The sequence below is a fragment of the Scleropages formosus genome, chromosome 12, assembly GCF_900964775.1.
Source record: "Scleropages formosus chromosome 12, fSclFor1.1, whole genome shotgun sequence".
NCBI lineage: Eukaryota > Metazoa > Chordata > Actinopteri > Osteoglossiformes > Osteoglossidae > Scleropages > Scleropages formosus.
In genome coordinates, this window is record NC_041817.1 from 7,740,545 (window position 1) to 7,761,176 (window position 20,632).

Here is a 20,632-nt window from a genome sequence, read left to right on the forward strand (position 1 = left end):
TGTATTTATTTTGCCTAAGATTCAAATTGTATATTTTTGTGATTTTTTTTTTTTTTTTTTTTTTTTTGTGCATTTCTGTAAATTGTCTGTATTTCATAATCGTTTGCTTTATAAACTGTTTCTTTGTCATGAACACACATTTCCAGCGAGCAGCAATGAGCTTCACTTTCCCACGGGTGGTGTCCCCCATCCCGCCTCCGGCACAAACACGCTTCGCCCCTCGCAGTACGTGATCCGCTGCGTATTTTACTGCCGTTTGCAGTGGCAAAGCGTATATGAAATCGTTAGGGCTGCGCGTCTCCCGGCCGTAATCCGAAAGGTTCTATAAGGGAAGCGGATACACAGCCTTCCGCGTTTTCCTGGACCTCGAAAAGGGGGCGCGACTGTCCTTCTGCGCCTCGGCCGGCGATCCTCGCACCGCCACGGGGAAGAAGGGCTCCGCTGCTCAGTTCCAGTTCTCGATCTCCATTTATGAAAATGGTTATCACAGTGATGACTTCCTGATGGGGAATAAAACACTTTCCACATACATACGTACCTACGGTACATCCATGAATGGCGTAGAAGCCGTTTCCACCTGTGCGTTGTGATAATTTCATTGTCCTGTGGCATTCGACGCGTTTCCTTAAATTTTGTTATAAAATGGGCTCGTTCAGTAATTTCTGATGCTTTGGAGCTACTGAGATGATGAAATGCTAAATTTGTCTGGGTGTTAAATACACGTGGGGGGGCACAGTGGGTTGGACCAGGTCCTGCTCTCTAGTGGGTCTGGGGTTCAAGTCCCGCTTGGGGTGCCTTGTGATGGACTGGCGTCCCGTCCTGGGTGTGTCCCCTCCCCCTCCGGCCTTACGCCCTGAGTTGCCGGGTTAGGCTCCCGGTTCCCCGTGACCCCGTATGGGTTCAGAAAGTGTGTGTGTGTTAAATACGCGCAGTGTGTTCCTCGACTTTCTCAGGCACTGCGCAGGATGTCTGGAAAAGGACGATCTTCCTTAGGCTGCGACACCCATCACCCCCATTAGTAAGGCGTGTTTTGGTGTGATAAACAGCTCCTTCCATACCAACTTGTATCTGGTTCCTTTTTTTTTTTTTAATCCATAGTGTCTTAGATCGTGGTTTTGCCGGGCTGGAATCCAAGCTGAGTTCAGTTTAATTGTTTTTTCTTTAAAATAAGCACAACGTAAATCATTCCTTAAAAGGCCTGGGATGAACGTGGCGAGGGGGTCGCCCCAGTGGTGCGTCAGGAAAGTTCTCCGTTTCCCATGTTGAGGATCTGGACTCAAGTCTGGCGAGTCCAGATCCTCAACAGGGGAAACGGAGTTCGGTCCCTGCTGCCCGCGAGGACGATGCGCCAAAACTAGAACCCGGCCTTCGTGACGAAATGATCGCGGCTCATGGGAACATCAACGGTGGGCGAGATGCCTGACGGTAGAAGCGGACGAGTAGCGCGCCGCTCCAGTAACGAGTCGCACGTCGTAGACGCGCAGCGTACGCATTTGCGCGGGTGTATCTGTTCGCCCCTCCGAAAAGGGGAGAAGGTCAGTTTAGGGGAAGTGTTGTGTGTTGTACTGCAGTATGTAAAGTGCTACCGTCCGTCGGATCGGGCGCTGCGCTCGCTGACGTGCGTTTCTTAAACCAAGGCTGGGCAGCCAGTTTCTTTCCTGCCCATTTCTGCACCAGCCAACCACAAAAATGCAGAGAAAATTATATATATATATATATTATATATATATAAAATGCTGAATGTGCCTCTGAGTAGAGGGCCCGAAAACAATTTCGCTGACTAAATTCATCAAGGCGGCCAGACGTTGTCACAAACGGTTTACGAGCGGCTTGCCCACCGCCGTCTCGAACCGAAACGTGCCCTTCCGCCCAACGATCGCTCGCCGAAGGCTCGGGATTTCATACAGACCCCCCGCCGAGTCCGTATCTCGGGCTCCGGTTTTACTCCGGTTGAGAACTAGCGGATTCCCCTCCGCGCTCAGCCGCCGTCGTGGAAGAATTCCCCTTGAGAAAGGAAAAATGTGCCGCTCCTACGCAGGCAGGCGGCTACGGCGGTGGGGGAAAAAAGCAATTTTGTTTGCCGAGCGTTTCAGATTCTAGGGCTTTCTTTTTTTTTTTTTTTTTTTTTTTTTTTTTACTTGACGACACTGTCGGCAGTTTTGATGAGCAATCATTTCGCATCCGAATGGGGAAATGTACCGCGCTCCGCTTTCTCTCATGTTTTAATTTAAAGCGATGTGTACATACTGTTTTGTAATTACGGCCTCAATTTTTGAAGAAGAGGAAAATGTAATAAATACGAGATATATTTCTCTATTTTTTACTGTCAGTACTTTCACTCAAACACTTTTAAGATGGTCAACAACTGGTAGCGGTAAATGTTTCTATTCTGTCTCGCCTGCCAGATTTATTCCTGACGACTGATTTACTTATTTTTAGCGATAGTCTTAATAGATGAAATTTTTATTTAGATTTGTTTAAATTAAATTATAGGTAAGGTCAATGAACGAAACCACCGAGGGCCCATGTTGGGAAATGCCAGCGTGACCAGCATTGACCAAACCCAAACTGACATTATAGTTTTGCGCTGATTGCATTAACCTCCATCCTGACTTCCCCTCCACTGATTTTTTTTTTAAAACTTTTACTTTTATGCTGTTTTAAAAGCTCATTTTCATCCTAACTGTTTTCATAGTAGACTTTATGAAGGTCAACTATGATCTGTATGCAGCTGGCAAAATATATATATTTTTTTAACTCCTAAAGACGTTTTCACATTTAAAAGTTTTGGTTGGAGATATGCCAGGTTTCATTTTGTGACTCTTGTGCAAAAGTTGTGCAATGTGAATTTGCTTTCTAGTTGTATTTTTCTCCCGAAACTATTAGAACATTTCCACTTACAGTATGCAAATACAAAATTATTTCGTGGTGTATTTTTTTTCCTCCTCAAACTATTGGGACATTAATTTTTCAGTATGAAATTCCTCAATACTTTCGACAAAACACAGTTGTGAAAGTATGACGCTACTAACATTTTTATTGAAAGACGTATGAATTGTTTGCACACTTCATTCAAAATAATTGCTTGAAGAAACAAAGGTTTAATTGATTTCATAATTAAACCAAGCTCCTGTAAAACAAAATTAAGATCTCCTTCAAAAAGTTTTGCCAAACGGTCCTCTTTTTAAAAGCTGTATGGTAACTTTATAGAAGTAAATAATATTTATTTAGCAGATGCTTTTCTCTAAAGCGACTTCCAAAGAACACTGTAGTGTTATCAGCCCACACGCCTTATTCACCGCGGTGACTTACACTGCTAGATACACTACTTACACTGGGCCACTCATCCATACATCAGTGGAACACACACACACTCTCTCTCTGTCACTCAGGCACTATGGGTGAACCTGAACCATGTCTTCGGAGTGTGGGAGGAAACCAGAGCACCCAGGGGTAACCTACACAGACCGAGCGGGGATCGAACCCACGTCCTCTCGCACCACCCACAGCTGGGAGACAGCAGCGCTACCGGCCTGGCATGCATATTTGCATTGTCTGATCAGTTACTCATCATGACCCCCCCATCACAACCGGTGTCTGCTTGGTCCACAGACCTTTGAAAGCGTCTTATGATGCTTTTCGGTTTGACTTTGCTTTACAAGTGCTTGTGTTATCCATGGCTTGTGTAAGGTTGGTGTGACGGTATGGCTTTTAACTGAGACAGTTCAAAAAAGGCAATCGCACAGTCAGCCCATTCTCATTTTCTCCATAAATGTCTGGATCGGGGGGGGCCAGACAACAGCGCTGTGTTTGTTCAGAAGAGAGCGTCGTGGACTATGACCTGGCCAAATTTCAAGACCTCTTCAATTCCAGGACTACAAAATGTGCAGGGGAGATCACCGCAAACCTTTCCAAAACTGGCCATCGCATCTTCTGTCCCGTCCCTCCTGGGAAGCAACACAACCGCGTACGAGTTATGTCCAAGTTACAGGAAGCTTTATGCAAGCTGCTGTAAACATCATATACACTTGGACCTCGGCTTATGTGCACAACTGGAAGTCCAACCATTATGCCGCAATCAATAAAGGCTTAACAGCTTAATCCCTCATCTTATTCAAGGGCTTGGTTGCGTAAAAACATCACATAACGCTATAATGAATAAAAAGTTGTCAGACTTGTTTTATTTTCATCAATCACTTGAGCAAAGTAGGGTCTCGTTGTTACTTTATATTGGAAGCACAGGGTATGAGACAGGGAATGCGGTGGTGGATACGATATCGGTACGGTGGAGAACTTTTATTGTCTTTTATTCATCTGAAGCAACAGTAAGGTCTCTTTTAAACCAACTGGAATGTTTTTTTTGGTTTTTTTTTAAATTACATTTTCTGTCTCCTATTCAGTGTGCTGTGTTCTGCTTCATATGCATGAGACGTGTCCCCCTTATGCATCAGGCACCACAGCAGCAAGGAAGAGTGTAGAGAATTGAGAGCAAGTTGTAACGTAATAGAGGGCAGGGAGCGGAGAACGTATTTAAAAGCGTTTCACCTTAAATACTACGCGTTTCATTTGTGACAGGGACAGCAAAACTGGCCGCAGGGACGGGACCGATAACGCTTTTATGTTGTATCAGCTTATAATATCTTTACATACAGTAAATTCTATCAGACACATGTATTAGAACTGGTCCTGCACCACCAATGAGTTTCTATTCTCTTATTTCTATCACATTTTTGCAGAAATGCAGACCAATTCTGCAACAGAGATTTTTTTTTTTTTTTTTTTTTTTATAACAGTGATAAAAATTAAAGAAAAATAATGAACTGAGATACTATGACCATACCGTTGAAAATGTATGACATGAAGAACTTTAACGCCATATACAAGAGAATCTCTTTAGTGGGGATGTTACGAGTTCATCGATTCTTACAGTTTAATGTTCCATATCTTGATCCTCAGCCTGACACTTGGGACCATTTCCTGCACCATATTTTCCCAGTCCCCCTGCCTATGCAACCTATAACATTTCAACGAAAATCAAAATCTTGAGGAGAGTAATATCTTAGAAGTTCTTTCATGTTAAAATGTTATACATTATACTGAAGTATTATGCACTGAATTGTAGACATATTAAGTTAACTTTTGATTTCAATTAAACTTTTAGGTGTTCAAGGAAATGGCACAGTGCTGCTTGTAAGTATATGAACCCCTTGTGTCCCTTAGTTTTACCACGGACTTGCTATTTAATGGGAAGCAGTCTTTCTCGTCTGAAATAGTAGGCGCGCAATGACCAGTTAAGGATGTCGGTTTAGGGGAAATCGTGTGTGTCGTAGAAAAAATGTAAGTAGAGCAGGTTCAAAAACAAATTAATCCGAAGTTGCATTGGTTAAACCAAGAATGAGGTGTGTAAATCATAGTGAATTTTTCATTTTGCTTTTAGATTTTATTTTATTTAAATATTTTATACAAGAATAATGACAATCCTAGGAGGGTTCACATACTTTCCAGCAGCACTGTATGTTTACATTTACATTTATTCACTTAGCAGACACTTTTCTCCAAAGCAACTTCCAACAAACTATGTAGTGTTATCAGCCCACACACCTTATTCACCAAGGTGATTTACACTGCTAGATACACTACTTACAATGGGTCACTCATCCATGCATCTGTGAAACACACTCACTCCATGACACTCACACACTATGGGGGAACCTGAACAGCATGTCTTTGGAGTGTGGGAGGAAACCAGAGCACCCGGAGGAAATCCACACAGACACGGGGAGAGCATGCAAACTCCACACAGACTGAGCGGGAATCGAACCCACGTTTTCTCGCACCATCCAGGCGCTGTGAGACAGCAGTGCTGTTGATGGAAATGTGTTTAAGTGACAAAATACTGTAAAAACATGGCCCTGACACAGCCAGTGAAATTATTGAGTATCTTTAAGTCACAATTACGTCCAACTAGGTCATAGCAAATGTACGGGCCATTGAGTCAATCCTGACTCATTTTCATGTGTTCATTTAGCAGACGCTTTTCTCCAAAGCGACGTTCATCTCATAGAAAAGACTATGTGTTCATCACATTAGGAGAACGAGAGACTTAGATACAGACGTGTGATTCTTAAGTAGTTCGCTACTTTTCACCGTATGAACCAATGTTCGTCACAGGAGTAGCCGCGTAACGGTTATCTGAATATCAGCAATTCATAATCACATTCCTAATAATTTCTTCTGTAATACACACAGTTCACTCATAGAAACCACTTGTGTAGTTTCTGTGGCAAAGCTGAAACAGAAGCAGTTTGCTAGTGCCGTCTTCCCATGCTTCTCAGGAGGGTGCAAACATGGGGAGAATCATCCAGATTCCACACACCCTGAACATGGCTCCAACTGCACATCCACCAAGCAGCGCAGGAGGTGTGTGGCATTAGCTTTACATTTATTTAGCAGATGCTTTTCTCCAAAGCAACTTCCAATGAACTCTCTGTAGTGTTACCAGACCACATACCTTACTCACCAAGGTGACTTACACTGCTAGATACACTACTTACAATGGGTCACTCATCCATACATCAGTGGAACACACTCTCTCTGTCACTCACTCACACACTATGGGTAAACCTGAAGAGCATGTCTTTGGAGTGTGGGAGGAAACCAGAGCACCCAAAGGAAATCCACACAGACACAGGGAGAACATGCAAACTCCACACAGACTGAGCGAGGATCAAACCCATGTCCTCTGGCACCACCCAGGTGCCGTAAGACAGCAGCGCTACTCGCTTTACCCTCTGTGCCAACACTTCCCCTTGAGTCATACTGAAAGAGACATGTTAATTCCACGTTCTCAGCCTGATACAGGTTAATCTTTCTTTTTCAGGAATAAACATGCACACATTGTGTTAAACAGGAAAAAGCGAGCTGTGATGTAAGAGGCGGATGGCGGTTGATTCACCATATTTTTCATCGTGCTGTCTTGCAACTGTTTTTTGCCCAGAAAAACTTAGAAATTTGACTCATCTACACAACAGTGTTTTTTGTCTCATAGAGTCTGATGTATTACTTTGTCGAAGGGTTGCAACATCAGAGGGAATGGAATTTGAACCAATAAAAATGACCTCTGCAATTTCTTTTCGCTCTTCACCACCTGATCTGACTCAAGGTGGGTGAAAACTGGTATAAACAGGTTCTTTTTGCCTTGAGGGCTGCAAGACTCATCAGGCTGAATAATATATTCACAGGAAAGTGATATCTGGCCCATTCCAGTCCTACAGACACCCGGTTGACATCATTGTACTCTAATGCAGGTAGGAAGGGAAAGACGATGATCCAAGGGAACACAGGCAAAAAAGAGCTTGAGGGCAGTGACAATACTATTTTATCTTGATTAATATAACATATATGTATATAAATTAATAGTACACACACACATTTTCTGAACCGCTTGTCCCATTCAGGGTCGTAGGGAGCCAGAGCCTAACCTGGCAACACAGGGCGTAAGGCTAGAGGGGGAGGGGACACACCCAGGACAGGACACCAGTCTGTCACAAGGCACCCCAAGCGGGACTCGAACCCCAGACCCCCCAGAGAGCAGGACCCGGTCCAACCCACTGCGCCACCGCGCACCCCCAATAGTATATATAATACAAATAAATTTAACAGAAGTAGTAGTTAATTCAAATACTAAAAATGAAAAAACTGTAACACTAATTTTCAGTAACAAACCATAGCATTAAATGTGAAGGATGGAACTGCTCGTGTTGAAAGAAAATTAGTCTGTATTTGTCTTATTTAGGCGTAGATGGGGGCCCATGTGAATGAGACTGTTTACTTTTTCTGTCCCACCTTGGGAAGCGCTGCACTAAGGGAACGCAAGAGAAACACTTTGCTCAGGTGTATAGCAGCAGCAACCCCAGTGCTCTGGAACAATGTCCAGTTTCTTCTTGAAAGCACAAAAGTAGCTTCTGACAAGTCCAGCAAGTTGCAGTGATTCCTCACATAATAGGGTTAACGGGGTTAATGTGCTCTATGAAATCATCCCATTAGGTGAAATCCTGTTGTGAGGAGATTAAGTATTACTGATGGGGTAAAATGTTTGCTTCCTGGAAGAAAAATGTCATATAAAATTAAATAGAGAAGCAAAATAAAATGTAATTTATGCATAAAAAAGCACCAAAATATTTTGCAATGTTGAAATAATAGAAGGGGGTGCGGTGCCGCAGTGGGTTGGACCACAGTCCTGCTCTCCGGTAGGTCTGGGGTTCAAGTCCCGCTTGGGGTGCCTTGTGACGGACTGGCGTCCCGTCCTGGGTGTGTCCCCTCTCCCTCTGGCCTTACGCCCTGTGTTACCGGGTAGGCTCCGGTTCCCCGTGACCCCGTATGGGACGAGTGGTCCTGAAAATGTGTGTGTGTGTTGAAATAATAAATTGATTACTTCTTGCTTGTAAGTTTCATTCATTCATTAATTCACACACACACATTTTCAGAACCGCTCGTCCCATACGGGGTCACGGAGCCTACCCGGCAACACAGGGCGTAAGGCCGGAGGGGGAGGGGACACACCCAGGACGGGACGCCAGTCCGTCACAAGGTACCCCAAGCGGGACTCGAACCCCAGACCCACTGGAGAGTAGGACCTGGCCCAACCCACTGCGCCACTGCACCCCCTTCATTAATTCATTCATTCAATAATCATTTGTCCAGTGTTGGGTTCAGTCAGTACTGGTGCGAAGCCCCAGGCAAGATGGTGAGGGCTCACATCCGGAAGGGCATCCGGTTGAAAAATCTCTGCTCCTACCACACCTCCAAATACCGCAGCGCTTTAAACTGCCAAGCCTGCGGGAAAACATGCAGTAAAACTGAATAGCAGTTGTAGTGACTGGGAGCTCTGATTACATCCAGATTCCACCTGAAACACACAGTATGACCTGGACAACGTTACCTGGTGTATCCCAAGACAATTTAAATTCACACTATTTGTCTGCGACATGCAGTACTGTGCAAAAGTCTTAGGCACTTAGATGTTTCACAAAAATACTTGTTTTAGACGGTTATTTAATGTCTTCTGCATTAGTGTCAATGGGAAAGAGCATATTTTAGATTTACAAGCACTGCTTTTGCAAAAATGTATGTCATTAAAGAAAGAAAGCATACACGCACACACTGGTTGAGACCATTTGTCCTGAGCGGGGTTGCGGTGAACCGGAGCCTAACCCAGCAACACAGGGCGCAAAGCTGGAAGGCGAGGGATCACACCCAGGACGGGACGCCAGTCCATTGCAGGGCACCCCAGGCAGGACTTGAACCCCAGACCCGCCAGAGACCAGGACCCAGCCAAACCCGCCGCGACCCCGTTGACGATGGATGTTTACTAAGCTTTGTAGGAAGTTTATCAATTGAGAGCATTATTTTTGTAAGCATTCTCACTTTACAGCTTTTTCCCCAACCAAGTGCCTAAAACTTTTAAATTCTCAAGTCTTCTACAACCTGCCTATGACAGTCAGTAGCTGAACCTTGATTGTAGAATACAGTACAGTGAAGTGTGCGCCAAGTAGAGAGGCTCCGGAGCACTGCGACCCAGAACTGGTCATCCAGTTTTCTTTTGGATAATTGTTTACATATTAATTTGTATTTGTCTGAGTTATAATAAAATGTAAGTAAAAAACAATACAAATCCACATCCACTGGCATTTCTCACACCTGGTCAATTCCCTAACATTTCTTATTTTATCAAATCTGAAAAAGCTAAATCTATCCCAAAACTACTAAATCCTTGCAGAGGAAATATGTATTTTATAACATGGATATGAAATATGTAAACTGTATATACATTTTTGCTTTCTTGATTTCTTTTTTTGGTAAACATTACAATACTGGTGGAATTTCTGCTGTTTCCAGAACATTTCTGGTTTGTCCCAGGCTTTGACCTTCCCAAATTGCAGCCCACGGGCATCCTGCCAAAGCGTTTAGTCCTTTCCTTCCCATTTCCACCAGGGGGGTTTTGTATGAGCTGCTCTTGATATATAAGCTCTGCTGTCCCTCTCTTTCAGACAGAAGCAACCAGGACAACAGTCAAGCAGCTTTGGAAAAGCTACACCAGCTCTAACAGGTACTTGTCCGTGTTGTTTCATGTCTTTTATTTCTATTTTCTTTATTCTTAAGAGACTGATATAGTTTTTCAGTTGTATGTGACATGCATTGCATAAAAATACACTTATACATTTTGCTATTTTTAAACACATTTGATTGACTGAATCTTTGAAAAGGTGGGAATTCATTGCACAGATTGAGATTGTCTCCTTTTTAATTTTTTCAAGGAGAAATGTGTGACGGAAGTTTCAGCCTATTCAAGAGGTAAGATGCAAGTTGTTTTCTGTACTGCGCAGTTATCGTTTAAAAATCATTTATTTAATTAGCGCAGTTTTGTTGACTACTGTAAAGTTACAGTTTTAGATTTGTATTGCGGTTATTTTGAAATGCATTGAATACCTACTACTAGTTGTGCAGCAAATGCTGGAAATACTGCGTCTACGGTTGTTCCTGATTTCGAAAATGTTATTCCTACAGACATTAACAAACCTACGCTTTCCTTCCTATAGCATTAACAGCTTGGAAAACATGGGCTATGAGGAAGGTGACCATGCATTGGTGCAGGTAATATATTTAATGTTATCAGGATTTTTTGTATTACTGATATTTAGGTCTCTATCTAGAAATCCATACTTGAACACATGTTGCATAGACACAATTGAAACATTAAAAATAAAATAAAAAAAGCATGTTATTAACCGAGAAGGGGGTGCAGCGGCGCAGCGGGTTGGACCGGGTCCTGCTCTCTGGTGGGTCTGGGGTCCGAATCCTGCTCGGGGTGCCTGGTGATGGACTGGCGTCCCGTCCTGGGTGCGTCCCCTCCCTCTTCAGCCTTGTGCCCTGTGTTTCCGGGTTAGGCTCCGGCTCGCCGCGACTCTGCTTGGGACAAGCTGCTTCAGACAATGTGTGTGTGTGTGTGTGTTATTCACTGAAGCTGCAAATAATGCTCTGAAATATTTTAGAAATCCATTAAATGGGTCCTGTTGATGAAGTGATGACAAAACGCTGCAGTTGCACCTTTTCCAAAGTAATATAGTCATGGGAAAGGGTGTCGGGCCCTCGGCAGAGCCCCTCATTATTTCCTCCTGTCTATGCTTGTGCAGAAGGGAGGCAGGGATGACACCTACGGCAGTGAGCTCCAAGCAGACGTCCAGCTGGGCATCATCCCGTTCTCGAGCAACGAGCAAATTGCCAGCTTCATCGATGATATGCAGTGTCTGACAGACAAGACACGGGGCACCGAGTTCACAGACGATGACTTGCTGAGGATAATGATCGAGAACATTGTGGAAGGTAGGCAAATTACTGTGGTACATCTGTTTTGCTCACTGCTGGAGGTTCAAAGAGCTCTTAAAATGATAATAGGCTCTTTTATCGAGTGACGTTAACAGCGGGGAAAGCCAGTTACCCTGGGTACCGTTTTCTACACTGAAACGTCTACCTTGCTTCGAAAGCCTCTTTAAAGTTAGTATCTACCGGAGAGTGCAATAAGGAAGTCACTCACCTCTTTCCCTGTGTTTGCATCCTCAGAGAATGCAGTGGTGACAGTGTCAAGAAGCACCGAGACAAAAGTCGCTGAGTACATCCTCACTGGCACTGCCAAATACAGCATCGGTGATGAGCGCCAGAAGAGTCTGATACTCCTCAAGGAGACGCAGGAGCTGCTGGCCGTGACATTGCAGGGAGGCAGTGTCCATGAAAAAGGTGAGCTTCGCAGGCAGAACCCGATAAGACTGAGCGTTACTCCAGAGATTTCACCATTTAAGCCATGTCGGCTCTTGCCATTTCCGAGATAATGGAAAAAAACTGAAAAACAAAAAGAAAAAATGAAATTGAAGTGTCTTCCCACCTTTTCCAAGAAATCGAACGCAAACTACGAGGCAATTTCATAGATATTTAGCTTAGTATCAGTACAGATACATGGACTGGTCTAGAATATTATTTTAGCACATTCTTAGATTCATGTTAAATTTGCATTTTTTAATGCACGGTATCGGTCTCTGTGCAAATTTAACAAATAGAAACATGCATTTACTTCTGTAAATGTTGATAAATAGTGTAAAATAAGAAATAAAATAATTATTAAGCAGCAGAGTTCCAGGGCAGGTGAGCGTTCTGATGCAAGTTAGGCGAAATTGAGCCATATAGTTGTCGACAGAGTTAAAAAAGGATAAACCAACCATTTATATGCAAATCCTTCCGTCCGACCATCAATTTCTCATTCCATAAGACAACACTTTAAAATAACACTTTATGTGTCAACGAGATTAGCATTTACAACAAAGAGGGCATTGTGGCTGCTCATACATACAGTGATTCTGACTCTGAAATTGCATATAGCATCCCTATGAATGAATGCTGGTGAACGGATGCAAGGTCCACTTGCTTCATCGCCACATCTACTGCTGGTCAGTTTCATGAACACTCAACGACCCCGATTCTTTCTGTTTTTTAGTGCAACTGAACCTGTCGGTGTACAGGTCCGTCACGCTGCCGAACAATTCCGGCCAGCCTACAATTCTGGGCATCGAAGGGACTGATCTCTACTTGTGCTGCCGTGGGACATCAGAAAAGCCAATCCTGAAGCTGGAAGTAAGGCATATTCTGCTAAGGATGGAAATTTGCGACTTAAGTTATTTAGTACTTAATTCATTAGACAGGCAGAACAGCAATATAACGTGGTAGACACAATAAGACATAATAAATACAACAGTTTCGATACTTTAGTTCTCATTTTTGTACATCTGTGCTCTCAGGAGGTTCAAGACATCGAGAAGCTGAAAACCATCAAGGAGGGGGACGACATGATGCACTTCCTGTTCCTGAAGAAAAACCACGGCCTCTCCATGACCACGTTTGAGTCAGTTATGTTCCGTGACTCGTTCATCTGCACTGCTTCGGATGAAAAAAAGCCCGCGGAAATGTGCAAGACTCCAACACCCGGCAACCTCATTTACTTTACGCTTCATCAGATTGTGCAGTAGAAGTACAGCAGTACAGAAGTGCTGTACAGTCACATCTATTTTAAATGTTAATTCTAATTGACTATTTATTTATTTATTGATTGATTAATTCTAATTGACTATTTATTTATTTTTCGAGTAATTCTAATTGACTATTTATTTATTTGTCTATTTATTTCTATATTGGATTAATTAATTTATTTATTTATTCTGAGACTTGGAATTCTGTTAATTTAAGAGTACCTGTTTCTTGTTTTTTTTTTTTTCTTCCGTCCGATTTTCACGATTCCTTAGAACAATAATACTCACCAATCACTATGTGACTTCAGCTTTGCGTATCTTTTTACCGGATTCATTTGATTGATTGTAACCTGCATCAGGTGTGTGTAGAGGAGCTGCAACCCATGAAACTATTAAAACAGATGTTCACATCCATTCCTGCGAGATGAGTCGTGGCATCCAGCTGGCTCTGTGTGCATTAGCAAATGCTAAGTTCAAACTTACACATACACTGTCTGAAACCACTTGTCCCAACTGGGGTCGCGGCAACCCAGCGCCTAACCTGGCGCAAAGCCGGAGGGGTATGTCCAGGACAGGACACCCCAAGCAGGACTCGAACCCGAGACCCTCCCGAGAGCAGGCCCCGGCCAAACCCGCTGCAAGGTCAAGCTCTTCAGGAACATTTCAGTTAAGATGGCTTACAAAATTTCGGCCTTGCACATGCTCACAGAAACATAAATCTCATTATATACAAAATGCATAAATGTATAAAATTAACTAACCATTATTTAGGTCATTATTACAGTACATTTTTTACCTTTGCTGAGATGTACGTCGCTTTGGAAAAAAGCATCTGCTAAGTGAATAAATGTAAATATAAAATGTACCCATCACATACTATTTTAAAACAGTACCGTTCAGATGCATTTAATATTGCTGTTTATTTATAGAATTTACAGACAGTACTTTGCTTTTGCAGTCTGTACACTTAATTGAAATTAATCGCAAGTTCTAAATTATATTTCATGTTTCAGCTCATATTGTAGCCTTTTAAATCTGATGCTTCTGATTCTAGTAAATTGGGTACTTTTGATTTGAAAAGCGGATAAGGCGGAAAAATTAGTGTGAAAACAGTCTTGACTTTTGCATTTATTTTGAAAGAATACAGTAGTAGGAGCAATTGGACCAACTGTAAGTAGTCCTACCACTGTGGCCCAGATAAGCACACAAGGCCGTTTTTTCGATAGTTTAATTTAAAACATGAGCCGAATTCGTCTTGTATTTAGAAACGTTTGCAAAGTTCTTTGTACACGTACGTGCCGTATACTGTACACAACAATGAAACATTCAAACGAATGCGCGCGCTTCTTGTGACAAGCTCGAGTGCGTAGTGACGCAATGGGCGTCGTGCCGTTTTATTGGTCTGTTCAAATATTCGAACGAGCGAATGAGCGGAGGCTGGAGGACCGCGGCACGCGAGGAACGGGTTTGACCGCGGTTCCGCCGCGGTGCGCAGGTGGTCTTGAAGACACATAGAGCCTCCGCGGAAGTGCGATGTTATTGATTAATCTGCGTAAGCGCTTGGTTCACTTTGTATGTACGTAACATCAGTTTCCTGCGTGTTGTGTCCGCGATGGATTCAGGCGGCGCTGCGCTCACTCTTTCAAAACAAGGTATTTCTGCAGCCTTCGGGGGCGGGGTCGCACAGTTAGTTTAATTTCCACCACAGTGAAGAATGACAAAGAATTCATTTATTCAATGCACTGTAGTGGTGTCTATTGAAACACAGTGCACTGCCTGACTGTCCGATCACCGCTCCGTCCGCTCTGCTTTCTCTTTGAACCAAGACATGTCTGTCATTGTGGTGTCAAATGTGGTGCTGAATTATAGTACATGTTTGTACACTGTGTGCTGGCAGTTGATGTTGTACAGTATGTTGCCGTATCTATTAGGGTCCGTTTCTGCTGATTCACTAAGTTACTGAAATACAGTTCTCCCATCTTCGCAGTAGGACACTTACACCAATGTAAAATATAGTAATAGATGTAGAGAGTGTACAGATGATCAGTGATGTTTTGGGTGCTGAGGGGGGTCCTGGAGAACCCTGGCAGTAATACACACACATCTGTTCTTGAAGTCATCACTAAAGTCAAGTCTAATGTCCAGTGTGAAATAATGGAAACATTTCTTGTCTGGTTTACAGAACTTCGCAAGCAGAAGCTGATGGAGTACTTGGTGGAAAAGGGAAAGCTTAGCCTAAGGGCTCCTAATCCAAAGTAAGGTGGACACTTCAAACACACACATTTTCAGAACCGCTTGTCCCATATGGGGTCGCGGGGAACCGGAGCCTACCCGGTAACACAGGGCGTAAGGCCGGAGGAGGAGGGGACACACCCAGGACGGGACGCCAGTCCATCGCAAGGCACCCCAAGCGGGACTCGAACACCAGACCCACCGGAAAGCAGGACTGTGGTCTAACCCACTGCGCCACTGCGCCACCGCACCTCCTGACACTTCAAACAGCAACAGTATTATTAATGAATAAATGTTGTAATGGAAAGCGGAATATGTATGGGGCGTGGAACACTTAACATTTTAAGATAGTTGTTTGAGTTGTATAAACATACGTTTTTCGCTTTGGTGAAACGTTGAACGAAAGTTTCTATGTATGTTGCGTCTTTTCAGACCATACCTTCAGGAGAAGCCCGCGAAGCCTAAAAAGCTCACAGAAACCTTTGTGAAAGCTCCGTGTGTAAGTAATAACTTTTATTTGCATTTGCATTGATTCATTTAGCAGAAGCTTTTCTCCAAAGCAACATACATCTCTTAGAAAATACAATGTGTTCATTACATGATTAACAGACACAGATCGAGACTCATGAATGTAAAGTACAGTTAATTTCTGCCAAATGCACCAATGTCCATCACACCAGTGGCTGCATAAAACTTTATTTGAATATTCACGATTCCTGATCACCTTACTAGTAATTTTTTTCGATCGACATACGAACATTTACATTAGAGGAGTAGCCACGTAAAGGTTTATCCGGGCACGATCTTAAAGTTATAGAGCATGAACATTTACACACTACATAAACTTAAGAGATCGTGGCCAAAGTGAGTCTGCGAGAGGTGAGTTTTAAAACCCTTTGTAAATGTCAACAGAGATTCAGCAGTTCTGAGTGAGAGGGGGAGTTCATTCCACCACAACAGAGCCAGAACTGAAAACCTCCGTGCTTTACCTTTTGTGCATGGGACCACCAGGCGGGCAGATGTGGAAGAGCATAGCAGTCTTTTCCTACCTCCAATCTGTATTTCAGTGGAAAACTAGTTTGTCGCATCAAGAAATAACTCTGCGTGAAGCTCGGTTTATTCAAGGACTCAAGAATTGTGTGCACAGCTAATGCTAGCAAATATGGGACAGATATGAATAGTTATGCTCTCCTGCTGTCTGGTGTCAAAAGGTATCAAAAATGTATGCATGTAATGGTCTTATTGTATCTTTGTGGGTTTTAGGCTGCCAGGGGGAAGGAGAACCAGAAGACAGATCCACCCACCCAGAGATGGAGGGAGAACAAAACCCAGGTTCCAGGTGTTACAGCCAGAGCACCACTCCAAACCAGAGGCCCCACCTGCATTACCCACAATGCCACTGTGCATTCCACTACGATGGTTCGCACCACACGCTCCTGCACATCTGCCTCCATGGCCAAAATTTGTCGTGACAAAGCTGGACCTTCTGGTTCGCATCCCAGAGCAGGTGGTCCTTCTGGCTCACGTTCTTGTATTGCCCCTGTGGAATTAAGGCGACCCGGTGCGGTGGGCCCCGCCGGCTCCCGGCCCGGCACTGTCCTCCTGGATCGAAGAATCCACAATGCTGGGACGGTGCGCTCAAAGACGTTCGTCGCAGCCGATTTGCCGGTCAGAACAGCTACGTGTGTGAGACCAAACCTCAGAAAGACTGCGTCTATCGGAACTGTCCCCTCTAAAGCCCTGGCAGCTGCAGCAGCTCCTTCCATGGCTAATCTCCAACCTTCAAGCACGATGCGAAGTAAGTCGGACCTTGCTTCCGTTTCATCTAAATTGCTGCCTGGTACCTGCCAAATGAAGGTCAATCCACCGGTGAGGCAGCGAAGCCCTACGAATACTACGTCGAGTGTCAAGCTTGTTGCCAGCAGACATTGTAGAGCTCACTGTAAAGGAGCCAGTGATCCTAGTGGCTCCAAGGATGCTTCATCTGAGCCACTGCTGATCAGACCTCAGCGGAAAAATGCAGCAAATCCTGCACCGCCAAGGAACCGTGACACGGTCCCTCGGCCCAGGACCGGCCACCGAGCAACAGGACCACAGCGTGCCAAGGACCAGGCTCCTTCCAGAGCGCGGGGCTCGGCACTGCACAAAGTGATGCTTCAGGCAATCTCTAAGATGGACAAGGAGACATCCCGGCAGGCTGCGTCCAGGGTCAATGGACCAGAAACTGATAGCAAGGTCCTGAAAACAACTCGGATGAGAAATAAAACCACAGAAGCAGCTCAGCCTTCCACTTTACGCACCAGGCAGCTTAAGGGGCCAGCAGTTCTAAAGACCCCCGCTGTTCAGAGTCAAACTGATCAAGGAGGTTTTACCACAGCCCCCAGAAATGACCAACAGAAATCAATCACAGCACAGGAGGAGAGACTGTAAGTCTATTCATTGCTTTTATACAGATTCTTATAGCGATGGTTATAATGTACATAGTTTGATTTTTAAATGTTACTGGATGTTTGACTGGTTTCTCGATGCAGTACAACAGTGTGCAGGTTGTGGTGTACTACTTTAACATAACTGCGTAACCAGAATTCTGCCCCGAGGGTGCAGGTAGGTAGCATTGTGAAAAAGGTTGAGTCACCGTTGATGAATTTTGATGAAAGTAACGGTGAAGCCACTGGTGCAACAAGTAGAGCAGGTTTGAATCCAGCTCACAGTATGAAGTTTGCATGTTCTCCATGTGATTGTTGTGCAGAAGATTTGTGGGAGAGGGTAGTTGTAAACCACTTCTGTGTCCTCGCTTTCATGAAGATCTTAAGCAAACACAACATGCGCAGTAACAATGGTAATGCAGCTGTCAGAATGACATTCCCCACCGCTCGTTCATGGCGCGGCATCTTTTCTGCAGGAAGAAGCTCCAGGAATGGCGGGAGGCAAAGGGTATTTCCTACAAGCGGCCGCCCATGCCCATCAGGCCAAGCCTGAAGAAGGCACCCACGGTCCCTCAGCACTACTGGAGCACCATGGAAGCAGAGGACGAAGCACAACACCTTGTGTGCACCATCGATAGTGCGCTGACTGACTGTATGAAGCTGTTGCAGGAGGTACGGCTATTTCTCCTACCCTTTTTGCTGGTTTGAAGTTTCCCAGAGTACACAGTTTTGCAGATTTGCACACAGCTACCTCTGAGTACAGATTTTGCTAATACTGGTCCCTAGTTTAAATCTGCTCCAGTAATGCCGTTATTTGCTTTAAGAAAACATGTTTGCTTTGCTGGCAAATGTATGTAAATCAGGGTTCTTCAGTAGAGGATCATGAGCATGAGTTGCAGTTGAACAGATGCGTTCTGCCATGCTGAGTGCCTTCGGATTATATACAGATTGCTGGTCCCAAGTCCCGAGACCTGCTCCTCCATCTCCACCCAGATAAAGCATGAATGTCCGAACGTGTGTGCACTAAGTCTTCTGCATGCTTTCCTTAGGGCTGTCCCACTGAGCAGGTGACTGCGCTGCTGTCTCGCCTACCAGTAGCACAGAAGTTTGCCAAGTATTGGATCTGCCAGGCCCGGATCATGGAGAGGGCAGGGAACCTAGAAGTTCTTCCTCTCTTTGAGCAGGCTGTGCAAGCCGTCCTTGAGGTAGAGTACAGCGTCGGTATGCCTGCACAGGAGTGCCAGGTGTCTGGTTTCACCGTCACCATGAAAATCCTCGTATGCTGTACCTCTTGTTACGAACACAGCCGAGCGTATGCTTTTCCTCTTCACGCAGCCGGTGGACGAACTGCGAGCTGTAGTGTTTGAAATACTTAAGAAGAAAGAAGAGGTGCAAGCCAAGGCATCTGAAGAAGGTTGTCTTATTCTAGCAAACCTGCTGTATGTCTTTGTCTCCACATTTTACTAGATCAGATATTTGTTTTAAAAGAAATGAACTCTTATTTGATCATTTACCTGGAACTGGTCAAGTTGAGGAGTTATCGTAGGCTTGTTTACGATGACTCCTCAACTTGACCAGTTGCAGGTAAATGATCAAATAAGAGTTGACTTGTTCGTAGACTTGTTTACGATGACTCATTTAATTTGCTAGATGTGTATTGACATGTTTCCGTGAACTTAACGATTTTGCTTTGGATGAAATATAAATCTCCTTAGAACCTAAGGGACAAATGGACCTTCAGGAGGAAGCTGAGGCTGGGGAGGTATTGGAAACTAACCTTGCCACACCCAAAGCCACGAGCGTCCTGATCCGTGGGACGAAAGAGGGCTCATCTGTTGTGAAGTACAAGATAACGGCCACGCCTGGGTACGTCGCCTACCCCTCGGGTTCCACACACAGTCGTGCAACCTGATAGAGCTGCTGTTTCAGCTATGCAGAAAGTCTTCAAAATCAGTGCTAATTACAGATGGTGTGTATCTGAGACGCTGCGTGGTATCGGTCACGTTGAATTCTGTGGAACTGTTCCAGGGGCAGGAGAAGCCAGCAGCAGGAGTCCAAGTATCTTGATGGCCAGGAGCTGCGCTTCTTCACTCCAGTTCGGCGCTCCGTGCGAATCGAGCGGTCTGCGCCACGCTACCCCACCGCCTTGCAGGAGCACGACCCGTGTGTGGCTTCCTTTAGGGACCTGCTTGCTGAAGAGCAGGATGAGGGCTGTTTGCCTGTATACATCTACAGAGAGAATGAGGCCCTGGGGGATCAGGTCCAGCTCCAGTTTGTGTAACATAACATAGGACAGATGCTGCTGCTTTTCCAAGGGCCATCAACATGCTCCAAACTGCATAACTGGGCTTGAACATCTAAATGGGTCATTGTGCAACTGCTGCTTTTGCAAAGGCTGGGGATGCAGAACAGATTTCCTCGCCTTCCTTCTCTCTCAGGAGCACGTGTTCCATACCCGACAGCTGTAATCTGAAGAGCATTGCTTAGTCCCGCTCTAAAGCAGTCAACGGAAAAACATCACTATCCCAACTCTAATGAAACCCTCTCATCTGTGGAATTTTGAATGAAGTTTGCTTAAAAAATAATTTATGAATTTGTGTTTATAGGTTATATGGTAAGGAAATAAAGGTGTGAATTTATTTTACAGCTGCCTGAATTTGTGATACAATGTCTTACATCACTACACTGCTCATATTTGCAGCTTAACTTGACGTTGTTTTACTCTGCATCTTTTTCTCATACGGAAGGAAGCTACATATTGGGTTTTTTCCTCTTTCTTCACCGTGAGAACGTAATACGTAAAATTAATCTCACAAATTAAGATGTTGCAAGATAGGGGAAAAAAAACTGCAAGTACTCATCAGCATAACTCTTACGTGCATGTTCTTCGTTGCTTAAGTA

General features: G+C 44.3%; 2 protein-coding genes across 2 annotated transcripts; both read left to right on the plus strand.

Moving 5' to 3' along the window:
- The first annotated feature begins 10,617 nt into the window (after positions 1-10,617).
- Positions 10,618-13,073, plus strand: LOC108940319 (interleukin-1 beta-like). The gene is made up of 5 exons (XM_029256901.1): positions 10,618-10,653; positions 11,193-11,382; positions 11,620-11,793; positions 12,545-12,681; positions 12,846-13,073. Exons 1-5 carry the CDS (start codon positions 10,618-10,620, stop codon positions 13,071-13,073), a joined length of 765 nt encoding a protein of 254 aa, XP_029112734.1.
- A 1,574-nt stretch (positions 13,074-14,647) lies between these two features.
- ckap2l (cytoskeleton associated protein 2-like) lies at positions 14,648-20,266 on the plus strand. The gene is made up of 9 exons (XM_018762397.2): positions 14,648-14,725; positions 15,256-15,328; positions 15,738-15,804; positions 16,569-17,731; positions 18,208-18,403; positions 18,781-18,936; positions 19,067-19,145; positions 19,447-19,597; positions 19,760-20,266. Exons 1-9 carry the CDS (start codon positions 14,686-14,688, stop codon positions 20,010-20,012), a joined length of 2,178 nt encoding a protein of 725 aa, XP_018617913.1. The 5' UTR covers positions 14,648-14,685; the 3' UTR covers positions 20,013-20,266.
- Positions 20,267-20,632: the final 366 nt, after the last annotated feature.

Coding starts and splice junctions, on each gene's coding strand:
- LOC108940319 (XM_029256901.1), top strand. CDS start 10,618: ATGGGCTATGAGGAAGGTGACCATGCATTGGTGCAG. Junction 10,654..11,192: donor GTGACCATGCATTGGTGCAG/GTAATATATTTA, acceptor ATGCTTGTGCAG/AAGGGAGGCAGGGATGACAC. Junction 11,794..12,544: donor AGGCAGTGTCCATGAAAAAG/GTGAGCTTCGCA, acceptor TCTGTTTTTTAG/TGCAACTGAACCTGTCGGTG.
- ckap2l (XM_018762397.2), top strand. CDS start 14,686: ATGGATTCAGGCGGCGCTGCGCTCACTCTTTCAAAACAAG. Junction 14,726..15,255: donor GCTCACTCTTTCAAAACAAG/GTATTTCTGCAG, acceptor TCTGGTTTACAG/AACTTCGCAAGCAGAAGCTG. Junction 19,598..19,759: donor AAGATAACGGCCACGCCTGG/GTACGTCGCCTA, acceptor GAACTGTTCCAG/GGGCAGGAGAAGCCAGCAGC.